Source organism: Odocoileus virginianus, chromosome X (genome assembly GCF_023699985.2).
Source record: "Odocoileus virginianus isolate 20LAN1187 ecotype Illinois chromosome X, Ovbor_1.2, whole genome shotgun sequence".
NCBI lineage: Eukaryota > Metazoa > Chordata > Mammalia > Artiodactyla > Cervidae > Odocoileus > Odocoileus virginianus.
This window is the reverse complement of record NC_069708.1, coordinates 51,914,939-51,927,402: the sequence shown is the minus strand read 5'-3', so window position 1 is coordinate 51,927,402 and position 12,464 is coordinate 51,914,939. Positions and strand designations below refer to the sequence as shown.

The window sequence follows — 12,464 nt, the reverse complement described above, 5'->3', positions numbered from 1 at the left end:
ACAAGAAATCACTAAGTGGAAAACAGATTTTTTATTCTTATGATTCATTACCTGCCATCACTGCTTCCTTTTTTCAACAAAAATGATGGGGTAGAAATTGATGAGACACATTGTTGTAGTTATGTGGGATAAGTAAATCCAGAGAACATGATGACTAAAGTTAGTAATATTGTATATAATATTGGAAATTTGCAAGAGAATAGATTTTAGGTGCTCTTATCACAGAGAAGAAAATGGTAACTATGTAAGGAAATAAAATGTTGATCAGCTTGACTAGAGTAGTCATTTTACTATAATAGGTATACAGTATCTGCCAGATGTTTACATGTTACAACTATATAAATAGTTGTAAATACAATGTAAATACAATGTAAATGCAGTGTAAATAGTTGCCTGTGTAGGCCCAATTCAAGCTTTGCTTTTTGGAACTTTATGTAATATTTTTTTAGGAACATTTTCTGTGTTTAGTTGAATTCACAGATGTGGAACTTGAGGATATGGAGGGCTGATTATATCATATCATCATGTTGTGCATCTTAAATATATATAATTTTTACTAAGAAAAAAAAACAAGAGGTCTGCACCTGTAGGAAAAGAAAAGACATGTATAAGATGTTTCTGAGAATGCTACTTATGGGTGAAGTTAAGAACAGTGTTATCTTAGTGAATGGATGTGATCACCATGCTATAGTGCATGTAAGACAGTGTTTAAAGACCTGTATGCTTCTGAGAACGCTACTCTCGGAGAAGTTGAGAACAGTGTTATACTGAATGGATGTGATTAACACACTGTAATGCCTTTAAAACATTGGTTAAAAACACATGTATCCAAGATAATATTGTGGCTTCTACTTGTATGAGAAGTTGAGAACACTAGTTTTTCAGTGAATGGTTCTGATCACCACAGTATAATGCAAATAAAACAATATTTAAATACAAAAAGAAATTGATAATATATGTATATATAAAATTATTGAAGCCTTAATAAGCAGAAGCTGATATAGGGTGTATATTAAGACAAAGCTACTGGTCACATCACTTCTATTAGCAGATGGGAGAATAGCATGGAAGCCAGAGAATGATGGAAAGATTGGACCAATATAGAATGACAGTACTACCAGCTAATAGGGTAGTTGTTTCATTCTGGTATCCTTTCCACTTTTGGGGCGTGGATGGAGAATACAAATGCATCTATCTGTCCTTAAATGTAGCAGCTGATGTAAGATGTCTTACAGTAGATTTAAATAAATCAGAATCTATTATGCCATTTTTAAAAGTCCTTGAAATTTTCCTAGGAGTAAAACACTATTTTTGAGGTATAATTCACATACCATAAAATTCACCCTTTTGAAGCATATGGGGTTGGTTTTGTTCATTTTTTTTTTAGCATATCCATGGAGTTGGGTGGGCTTCCCAGGTCTGCCTACAATGCAATCTGTCTGCAATGCAGGAGACCCTGGTTCAATTCCTGGGTCAGGAAGATCCCCTGGAGATGGGATAGGCTACCCACTCCAGTATTCTTGGGTCTCCTTCGTGGCTTAGAAGGAATCTGCCTGCAATGTGGGAGACCTGGGTTTGATCCCTGGGTTGAGAAGATTCCCTGGAGAAGGGAATGGTTACTCATTCCAGTATTCTGGCCTGGAGAATTCCATGGACTGTATAGTCCATGGGGTCGCAAAGAGTCAGACACGACTAAGTGACTAAGCACAGCACATAGAGTGGGCAATCATCACTACTATCTAATTTAGTCCAAACATTTTCATCCTTCCAAGAAGAGATCCTGTATTCATCCTCCATTGTTAGATAGAAATATTAGAGCCAGTCTAGGGGTCCCCAAGGAGAGAGGTATGGAATATTCAAGGAGGAAGAAAGGACAAACTTTTTATTTTTTGTCCTCTACTTTCTTTAGGATTATATAACAATAATGTATCCTGCCTGAGGACAGTCTTTGGATTAAACCTTCTGGCTAATTCTGTTATTTTAAAACATAAATTATGGGAGTGGGTCTGGTCTTTACAAGGATGTATCCTGCCTGAGGACAGTTTTTGGATTAAACCTTCTGGCCAACTCTGTTATCTTAAAATGTAAATTATGGGAGTAGGTCTGCTGAGGTCTTTACAACCTCCAGACATTCTTTGGATTCTTTGGAGCGTATATAACTCCATTGCTAACACTAGCAAAGGGGGTACTCTTTTGCCCCCTTCTGATGCCTATGTCAGAAGCTTTCTCTATCTCCTTTATACTTTAATAAAACTTTAGTGCACACACATAAAAAAGAAATATTAGAGCCAAAGAATTTGCTTTATAGTTTATATTAGAAGTTAAAAGTACATTTTTGTTTCAAGCTATGCTTTGTAATGATGATAAGAGTTATTGCTGCTGCTGCTAAGTCGCTTCAGTCGTGTCCGACTCTGTGCAACCCCATAGATGGCAGCCCACCAGGCTCCCCCGTCCCTGGGATTTTCCAGGCAAGAATGCTGGAGTGGGTTGCCATTTCCTTCTCCAATGCATGAAAGTGAAAAGTGAAAGTGAAGTCGGTCAGTCAAGTCTGACTCTTTGCGACCCCATGGACTGCAGCTTACCAGGCTCCTCCACCCATAGGATTTTCCAGGCAAGAGTACTGGAGTGGGTTGCCATTGCCTTCACCGTAAGAGTTATTGAATATTACTTTATTGCCTTCAATGTGAAGTGAAAGTTTTAGGACCAAGAGTTAATTACAGTAAAGGGACTATTAAGACCCTAAAATGTAGTTTAATTTGGACTTTGTCTACTTTCTAGGGAGTGCTGTAAACACGCGGATATTCAAGTGTATAATTCCAGTAACTCTAATATCAGAAGATTCTGTGGTTAAGGCGGTCTCCTGGCTTTGTGCTGGCAAGTGTTCTGGTAGCACCAAGGTAATTTTTTTAAAAACTTTGATGAAAAGTCCTTCAGAGCCACTTAAGGGCTGGCAAGGAAGAGCCACTTATGAAGTAATGGCAGTGGCCTTTTGTGCAAAGCTTGTAGTTTTGGAACAATATAACTTGATGCAAGAACTCTGTTCAAATAGAAATTTTTACTGAGAAATAAAGTCTATTATCCTTTGTGCTAGAGGCTTCTAAAACAGTCCTGAGGGGGGAATTAAGCTCTTTTGTGCCAGTTATATTTCTCTAAAGATAAGCATTTTGTTTCTCAATAGGTGCTTTTTTATCGTTGGCTGGTTGCAATGTTTGACTTCATTGATCACAAGGAGCAAATTAACTTGCTCTACGGCTTCTTTTTTGCTTCATTGCAAGATGATGAACTGGTAAGTAAAAATTGAATAGCATTATGCATTGATCAGTGGTACGTGCTTGTATATCGACGCACCATATATGCTTCAAAGTACCAAACAACTTTCCTTACTTATTTTAAAATGTATGAAACAGAAAAGTGTAATGAGTAGCATAACAAATCCTTTTTTACCTGTCTCTCAGATTAACAAATGAAAATTTCCCCACATTTGCTTTTTATCTTCTTTTAAGGAAATAATTGTTACAGGTAGAATTGAGTTCACATTGGAGTCTCTTTGCTGATCTAGAGCAATGATTGCCATCTTTTCCCTTTTAAACCACTTCAACAGGGTCCTTTGGGTCACTTATTCTACAGTTTCTTGATTAACACTGTGAAAACCTCATCAGAATTAATGAGAAGAAGAGGGTTACTTTTCATGAGATGCCAGTGGACTATTTTTGATTAAATAGCATAATTAGTCCCATTGAAAGCATTAATAACTCTAAGAAATCAATCTACTGTCCACCTGGAAGTCTTTCAAGGACCATCAGTAGTTCACAGACCATGTGAACCATTCATTTAACAGAACTTCTCTTGCTTTGGGGAGGGGAGGGAATTCATTTATTGATTTAATTTTCAAAAATTGACTATGTTTGTTGCATTATATGAGACAGTGTAGAAGATGCAAAGATTAGCTGAGAGTTTCTGTATTCCAGGGGTTTGTAATCTATTTGGGAGACTAAGGAAAGCATGTAAAGTTAAATGACAACATGTAAGTTCTATTATCAAAGACAGTGTGTGTTAATATGAGGATAATAATTGCTGTGATATTTCCAGGAAGAAAAGAACACTGTAAACCAGAGTGATTAGAAAAAGCATCATAAAGTATGTGGGCACTGAACTGGGCCATGAAGGTGGAGTAGGATTTAAGATTTAATGTTTGATAAGACAGGAATATTTCAAGCAAAGTTGTGAGCTGTGTAAATTGTGTTTAGGAAACCTTAAATAGATCAGACTGACTTAATTACAATTGATGTCAGGCAGTGGTGGGTGGTAAGGCTGAAAAAATTGGGTGTGGAAAAATTGTAGAGGTCTTTAAATATGATGGTAAGGAATTTGAACTTTATCCAGTGGGGAAGTCACTGAAAACTTTGGGACAGAACATGTTGAAAGCAACATTGTAGGAAGTTGTATCTAATAATGCCAAACATTATGAATTAGGATGGAAGCTAGAATCAGGAAGACTAGTTAGGAGACTGACATGTTGATGATATCCTAAACTAGCAATTCTCAAATATGCTCTGTGGATCCTTTGATGCTTCCTGAGAAACTTTCAGGAGGTCTCAGAGGTTAAAATTATCTTTATAGCAATATCAAGATGTTAGTATCTATTTTCACTGTGTTGCCATTTGCACTGATGATGGATAAAACTGCTGACCCACTCAGGGCAGTGAGTCCGCACTGTAGTAGGATTTGTTGTGTTCTTTACTGTAGTAAAAAACAAAAATGCTAGTTTTACTTAATAATGTCCCAAATGAAGCAATAAAAATTAATTCATTAATTATATTAAACTTCAACCTGTGAGACATATCTTTAATATTCTGTCTGATGAAATGGGAAGTATAAATAAATCCCTTCTGCATATTAAAGCACAACAGTTGTCGTGAGGAAAGAAACTGTGTGTGATTGAATTGTGAGCCAAACTAGCTACTTTTTTCCATGGAATACCATTTTTACTTCAAAGAATGACTGACATATAAACTATGTTTATTCAGACTTGGTATTTGGCGGATGTTTTCTTAAAAATGAACAAAGTGAGCTGGTCGTTTCATAGAAAACTGGCGCTATTTGTTGCAAGTGGTAAAATTTGAGCTTTAAAGCAAAAATGACAAGTTTGAAAAATTTGTATTTGTCATTGTGAACTTGACAGCTTCCCAATACTTAAAAGACTTTGCTGATGAGAATGAGAATATTAATGACTGTGATTTTTAGTATTATATAATGATTGCAATTATATTATAATTATATTAATAATTATATAATGAAATATGTCAACATTTGGGAGATCATTATAACTAATTTCCAAATGATCTCATTTGAAATTATGTATGGGTAAAAGCCATCCAAAATGCAAGATATATCAATGAATTTTAATAGAATAGAGTACAAAGAGTTCATTGATAAGATTTCAGAATCCACATTGCAGCTATTTCCTAAGAGACTACTGCTTATTAGTTCTGGTGAAGTATCAAAGACTAATATCCACAATTTTTTGAAAAAGCTATTAAAATATTCTTTCTTTCCCAATTACATATGTGTGTGAGGCTAACTTTTCTTCATGTACTTCAATCATAAGAATATATTGTTACATTTAATGCATAAGCAGAGTATCTACCTGTATTCTGTTAAGTCAGAAACGTTAAAGAGATTGTAGAAATGTAAAACTATGTCACGCTAAGTCTTTTTTTGGGAAAATATAGTTATTTTTCTTTTTCTTTTTTTTTTATTCTTGTAATTTTATTAATAATGCATAAATGATTAACGGACAGGCATCACCAACTTCACTATCTTACCTACCCTGTTTCTATTTTACAACTGACCTAATGCCTGTTCATAAGGTTAAATATATCATCTTGGACCCCAAGTTTATACAATAAATTAATCTAACTTATACAATCAGACATCATATGTTTTTTAAAAAACCTAAAAAAAAGTCACTTGAAGTTCTCAAACTTTTAAAACACCTGCCCAAATTGCTTTCTAGGCAGAGAGGCACAGAGGGCTAACAATCAAAGAAATGCTCAATAAAAATATCTGTGAGACTATCCATCAGTGCTTTATTGATGGCAGGTTTCTACAATGGTATATCAAAAATAGATTTTAAAGAGTAAAAAAAAAATTCACTTGTTCATTTCTTAAGGTTTCTTATCCTTAATAGTCCACATTAATAAATCTCATAGTTCATGTGAAATATTATGACAATAGGTGAGTTATACAATGTACACTATACTGAAAACAGCAAAGGATCTAACAAACCAGGAAATTCCACTCAAGCCTATTTCTGCTTTATTGATCTGGACACAAGTACAGAAGTCTGGAAGGAAAAGACAGAATCTTGCAATATTTCCAGAATGATAATTAACTTTCCCACCGTGAATAAAAGTTGCACATGCAGCCCAGGCTAATTACAAACAAATGGGCAGCTCCTATAAAAACAACAGCAGTTCTTGGGTCTGTCTTTCATCATCATCACAAAGGTGTTTATCTCCATTGTAGTGTTGGCCCAACCTCCTCCACAAGGAGTGGAAGTAGACAGTCTTGCAGAGAAGTCTGGTTGCTTTCATTTCTGCAGCACGATTTGTTCCAACATTTATAATGATATTTCAGTGAGTCACCTATTCCTCTGCATATTCCGATGAAATGACATCCAAGAGCATCAGTAGATCATCACCCTGACTGTATGTGAACCAAAGGCTTGCCCTGGTACGAACTCTGGGCAATCAATCAGTCGAGAGAAGTCTGTCTGTGGCACACTCTGTGGAGGAGGGCCCGGAATCGGCCATTTTTCTGGTTCTACCTTTTTTCTCATTTTCTCATCCACGATTTCCACTTCTGTGCTATCTTTCAGTGCCTCCAAAATGAGATTAAGGTTTGTAGTGAGAGCCTGAACACGGTGGAAACCAGCAATCAGGGAAATAGGCAAGAAACCTTGCTCGTCCATCTTTCTCCTAAGAAAGAAATCCCGTTCCAAATTTTCTATACTGAAGTAATACTCAATTGAGGATTTCCTCTGCCCCGGCCTCTTCCTCATCCTCGGCCTCTTCCTCGGCCTCTAAAGGAGCCTCGGATATTACCACCCTCACTTCTCACACCGGAAACTTCATCTTGATCTTCTCTCTTTTCTTTTTCACGCCTCCAACTTCGTGTGTCATTTCTCCTATTGTTATGTGATGATTTATTTGCTTCAGATTGACATCTTGAGCTATTCCGGGACCGTGGTCTTTCTTGACTCTCTGGTCTTACATCTTCTAAGTGGAGTGGTACCCATCTGTGCTTATTAGCTCTTTTTTGTTGGTTACTTAACTGAGCCTCATCCTCACTGACATTTTCACCAGGACCATCTAATTTTGTTTCCTGGTTTTCTCTGCTTTCATTGTTAACATTTCTCTTTTCAACCTTGTCTTCTCTTTCTTTTCTATTTTGTGGCTTCTTATTTCCTTGACTGATGACACTCTGACATTCAGTGTTCACTAATTCACTTGGTGTTGGCCAATTTGCCATATTGCTGAAATCACTAGCCTTATTGGATTTCTTTGTCTTGAGTTTTCCTGCTTTTATAATTTTGGGGGAACTGAGCTCTGCCTCCAAGGTTTCCAGTGGGGGCAACGGCAGCGGCCCCGACCCGGCGGGGGACAGGTGTTGGGGAGGCTTTCTGGTCCAGGGATTCTCCTTCGGCGGTGGCGGCGGCTGCAGCTTTTCCTCCGAGCTGGCCGCCGCAGCCTCCTCCTCCAGGGCGTTCTCGGCCGGCGGGTCCCGCGGCAGCGGTCGCGGCGGCTCCCCACCGAAGGGCCCCCCTGGCCCGCGCGCCTTGTGCGCCAGGTGCAGCGCCAGGAGCTTCACAGGCACGGCCGCCTGAGGCACGCTGTGTCCCAGCACCGGCGCCGGCGACGGCTCGCCCCGCGCCCCCGCGCTGGTGGCGGTCGCGGCCCTCTCCTCCCTCGCCGCCTCCTTGCCCTCCCGTTCGAGCGGGGGTAGCTGCTCGGCCTGCCGGCTCCCCGCGGCCGCCAGCGACTCCCTCTCAGCTGCTGCCTGCCGCGGAAGGCTCCTCCCGAGGGTGAGCGGCGGGCACTGGAGCGCGAGCAGGCATGGTCCCCCTGCCCCAGCCGCCCCAGCCAGGGGGGGCCCGGGGCAAGGGAGCTCGGCTGCCCGTCGCTCCGCCGGGACACCGACTGGCTGCGGCCTGAGGAAGAGAACCCGAGAACCCGGCCGCCGTCGCCACGGCCGCCCGTGTCGGGTGAGGAGGCCGTGCAGCTCTCGGCGTGCCGCCCCTCCCCGCGTTGAACGGGGCGCTAACCGCCCGTCGGCCCAGCCTGCCTCAGCGGCGCTAGCCCCGAGCCTGCCAACACGCGCCAGGCTTCGCAGCCGGAGCCGCGAGCCCTCAGCCGGCGCGGGCTGAGGCAGAAGCGCCGCAAACCAAGACTTGAGGACCTCTCGTTATTTTTCATAAAATATTTCATTTATGGTTAGAATGTAATGAGTTTATTTTTTAAATGAGTTACTAAACATTAAAAAATTTCCTAGTTTTAATTTCTAATATGGTGAATATCAACAGCTATAAACCAGATAAACAAAACCTTTTGGGGATCTTCTAATTTTTAAGAATGTAAAGAGTCTTGAGACCAAAAAGTCTGAGAATCACTATCAGAGATTAAGGGGTATGAAAAATTGACGGGACAAATCTTAAAGGAGACTGTAAAGGAAGAATTGACATAATCTAGTACCTAAACTGGATTAAGGGAAAGGTCAAGAAATAAAGATAGAGTTTGTAAGTCAGCATGATGCAGAATGATGGTACCTTTGACCATAAAAGGAAATTTGTGGAAAAGGAGGTAGTTTTAAAAGGAACATAATATGTTTGGCTTTAGATGTACAAAGTTTGAGGTTACATCCTGTAGAAATTCACTCAGTGAACATTTATTAACTAATGTGAGATTCATTGAGCTAGTATTGGAGATACAAATATGAGTTAAGAATAAGTTAACTATTGGTCTTCCCATATGGTGCTAGTGGTAAAGAACCCTCCTGCCAATGCAGGAGACGTAAGATACCCGGGTTCAGTGCCTGGGTTGGGAAGATCCCCTGGAGGAGGGCATGGCCACCCTCTCCAGTATTCTTGCCTGGAGAATCCCATGGACAGAAAAGCCTGGTAGACCGTGGTCCATAGATTGCAAAGAGTCAGACGCAACCAAATCGACTTAGCACATAAGTTAACTATAAGCCTGGTATAGTTAACTTATATGAGCCTTATATACCATGCACCAAGTGCTTTTACACAGTATTTCACCAACTCTAAGATGCCATAAGTTTTGAGATGCATCATTATCTTTCAAACCATTACAGTGGAATGTTGCCATTAAAATTGTCACCTGATACTGATTTTAGGATTAGTTTTCTTTTCAGAGATGTTAAAATGTAGAAAATGAAATGTCAGACTATGTATTTTTTCCTAGTTCTGAGGGTCTGAAAGTTCTTTTTATTGTTAACCTCATTTCAAAATAAACATTTATTTAGCACCTACTATTTTCTATACTTGTGCTCTCCAGTGTGGTATCCACTAACCTTATGCGACTAAATGAGCACTGGGAATGTGGCTAGACCAAACTGAAATGTGCTGTAAATGGAAAACACACACCAGATAAGAAGTGGTTTTAACTTATTTAAACATCTTTACATCCTTGTGACATATACACTTTTATCCCCATTTTAGAGAGGAGGAGTATGAGGCACAGAGAAGTCAAATAATTATCCAGGGTCATGTGACTAGAGGCAGGATTTATGGGAAATGCTATTCCCATTTTAGAGATGAGACAACTGAGGCTTGGAAAAGTTGTGTAACTTTGCTAAGGTAACTTACCTAGTAAGAGGCTGAGCCTTGAAGATCTTTAAATGTAGTAGGAGAGAGAAGTACAGTGTGATAAATCCTGTGATAATATCCACAGAGTTCCATGGAAATATAGAGGAGCAGTATCAGAATAAGACTAGGGATCAGGATTAATGGAGAAGGAAATGGCAACCCACTCCAGTATCCTTCCCTGGAGAATTCTATGGACAGAAGAGCCTGTCCTCTGTAGCCTGTGGGCTACAATCCATAGGGGTTGCAAAAAGTCGGACACGACTGAGTGACTGTCACTTTCACTTTCAGGGTTAAAGTTACAGGGATTTCTTTTCAATAGGAAGAGAGATATGGGTGTTGATGTCCATAAATTTATGAGTTAGTAAGGGATGTGACTGAGGGATTTCCTGCCCAGTGGTTTTAGTGATTTTTTTTTTCCTCAAATTTTCACTCAAGTAGGAGGCAAGGTCTTCTGCTGAAAATGAGGAGGAAAAGATAGAATGTTATGTTTGAGAGTATACATTTTGAAATAGCTCTTGGTGGATATAGAAATAGATTAAGAGACACAGTTCTGAAGGCCCAGATAAGTTTAGGGAGCATGAATTTGTGATGTTACTAATGTCAAGGGTCATAGTTCCTCCAGGGTGGGACACGAAGGCAAGAGAGTGACTGAGCTAATAGATCAGGAAGTCTAGAGAGAAAAGGGAGAAGGTGAAGTCAAAAGAGAGCAGATTGGGAGCACAAACAGCTGAGTTTCAGGTTGCCTTGGTGACATTAAAGACATGTACTAGGATTGAAAATTGGAATGATAGAAATTGTGGCATTAGAGTTTAAGATTGCAGGAGGGGACTGGTTCAGTGTGATGACAGGATTTAGAGTGACAGTGCAATGAGTTGTTGAAGACTAGAGTAAGGGAATGAAGGTTATTGGAATTGAAATTTTCCGTATCCTGTGGATTTGTTGTTGCCATTGCTGCTCATCTGTCAATTACCAAGTGAAGTATGTTGAAAATCTCCCACTCAGAAGGCAGACTTGTCAGTTTTTCATTAAAAAGTTCTGTCAAATTTTGCTTTATATATTTTGAGTCTATTACTAGGTAAAGGCACAATTATAGTTTTCATATTGTCCTGCTGAGTCAAACCTGTATCATGGAGTAGCATTTTGTTAGAAATGCTTTTCGCTTTAGTCATTTTGTTTGATATTGACATTGTCAACTCAGGCTTTATTTTGGCTAGTATATTGCTTGGTATGGACATGAACTTGGGCAAACTCCGGGAGATAATGAGGGACAGGGAGGCCTCGTGTGCTGCAGTCCATAAGGTCACAAAGAGTCGGATATGACTTAGCGACTGAACAGCAACAACATTGCTTGGTGTATTTCTATCTTTTGGTTTTTTGAAAAATCTTCCTTTGCCCTCATGTCTTAGACACTTCCTCGCTCCAGCATTCTTGCCTGGAGAATCCCATGGACAAAGGAGCCTGGCTGGCTACAGTTCGTAGGGTTGCAAAGAGTTGGATATGACTGAAACAACTTAGCATAGTACAGATTTTATTTTTAAATCCTGTTTAATGATTTTTCACTTTTGCCTGGAAAATTAGTTTATTTACCTTTGTAGTGATTATTGATATCGTAGAAATAAGTAGGACTACCTTATTTTTTAATTTTATTATTTTGGGCTGTGCTGGGTCTTTATTGCTGCAGTCTTTTCTAGAGTTGCAGGGAACAGGAGCTACAATGTAATTGTGGTATGTGGGCTTCTCTTGTTGCGCAGCACAGACTCTAGGGTGCATAGGCTTCAGTAGTTGCAGCTCCCAGGCTCTAGAGCACAGGCTCAACAGTTGTGGTGCATGGGCTTAGTTGCTCCATGGCATGTGGAATCTTCCCAGATCAAGAGTGGAATTCCTGTATTTGGCAGGTGGATTCTTTACCACTGAACCACCAGGGAAACCCTGAGATCTCTTATTTTGAACTTTTAAATGATCTGCTTTTTTTCTGATTCTTTTCCTCATCCCTCTTATTTTGGATTGATTGTGGTTGTCCCCCATTCGTGGTTGGAAATTACATACTCTGTGTGTGGTGTTATTATTGTACCTATTTTAATATGCATATATAGTATAAAATGTAAAATATATAAAAGGTCATCCTTCTTACTATTTTTCTTTTGTTTGGAAGATATAGTTATTTTTCATAAAATATGTCATTTATCATGTAATGGATTTATTGTTTAATGAATTAATAACTATTTATAATTTTCTCAGTTGAAATCTTGAAGGCTTTTCTTAAAGTCTAGAGGTAACCAATATCTTCATCTTGAAAGATACAGGGCCCTAGAATTCTTTAACTCTGATCACATCCCTCCCAGATTGTACACTATTATCTGATTTTAGTTCTGACTCTTCACCATCCTCCTCCACATACAGACATAGTAGATATTATTATTTTCTTCACAATTGATGTTTCAATTTGCCCACATATTTGCCAGTTTCTTTGCTCATCATTTGTTTTTACATCTCAGACCTTTAATCGAGATTATTTTCCTCTGTCTGAAAATATTTTCTTTAGGTTTTTTTCTTCTTTATTTTGCTGTACCACCCAGCA

At 39.3% G+C, this 12,464-nt stretch overlaps 2 protein-coding genes across 2 annotated transcripts in view; one reads left to right on the top strand and one right to left on the bottom strand.

Annotated features, from left to right (window-relative positions):
• The window catches only part of CENPI (centromere protein I), a 72,487-nt gene that overhangs the window by 5,101 nt on the left and 54,922 nt on the right, over nt 1–12,464 (top strand). The window contains exons 4-5 of the mRNA XM_070462012.1: nt 2,779–2,897; nt 3,179–3,286. Of these exons, the coding sequence (XP_070318113.1) occupies nt 2,779–2,897; nt 3,179–3,286 (227 nt within the window). The remainder of the gene's footprint in view (nt 1–2,778; nt 2,898–3,178; nt 3,287–12,464) is intronic.
• On the bottom strand, nt 6,296–8,040 carry LOC110124404 (la-related protein 1B-like). The gene is given in 2 exon segments (XM_020872930.2): nt 6,296–7,032; nt 7,035–8,040. Coding segments are annotated over 2 exon segments (843 nt in total). The 5' UTR covers nt 7,534–8,040; the 3' UTR covers nt 6,296–6,688.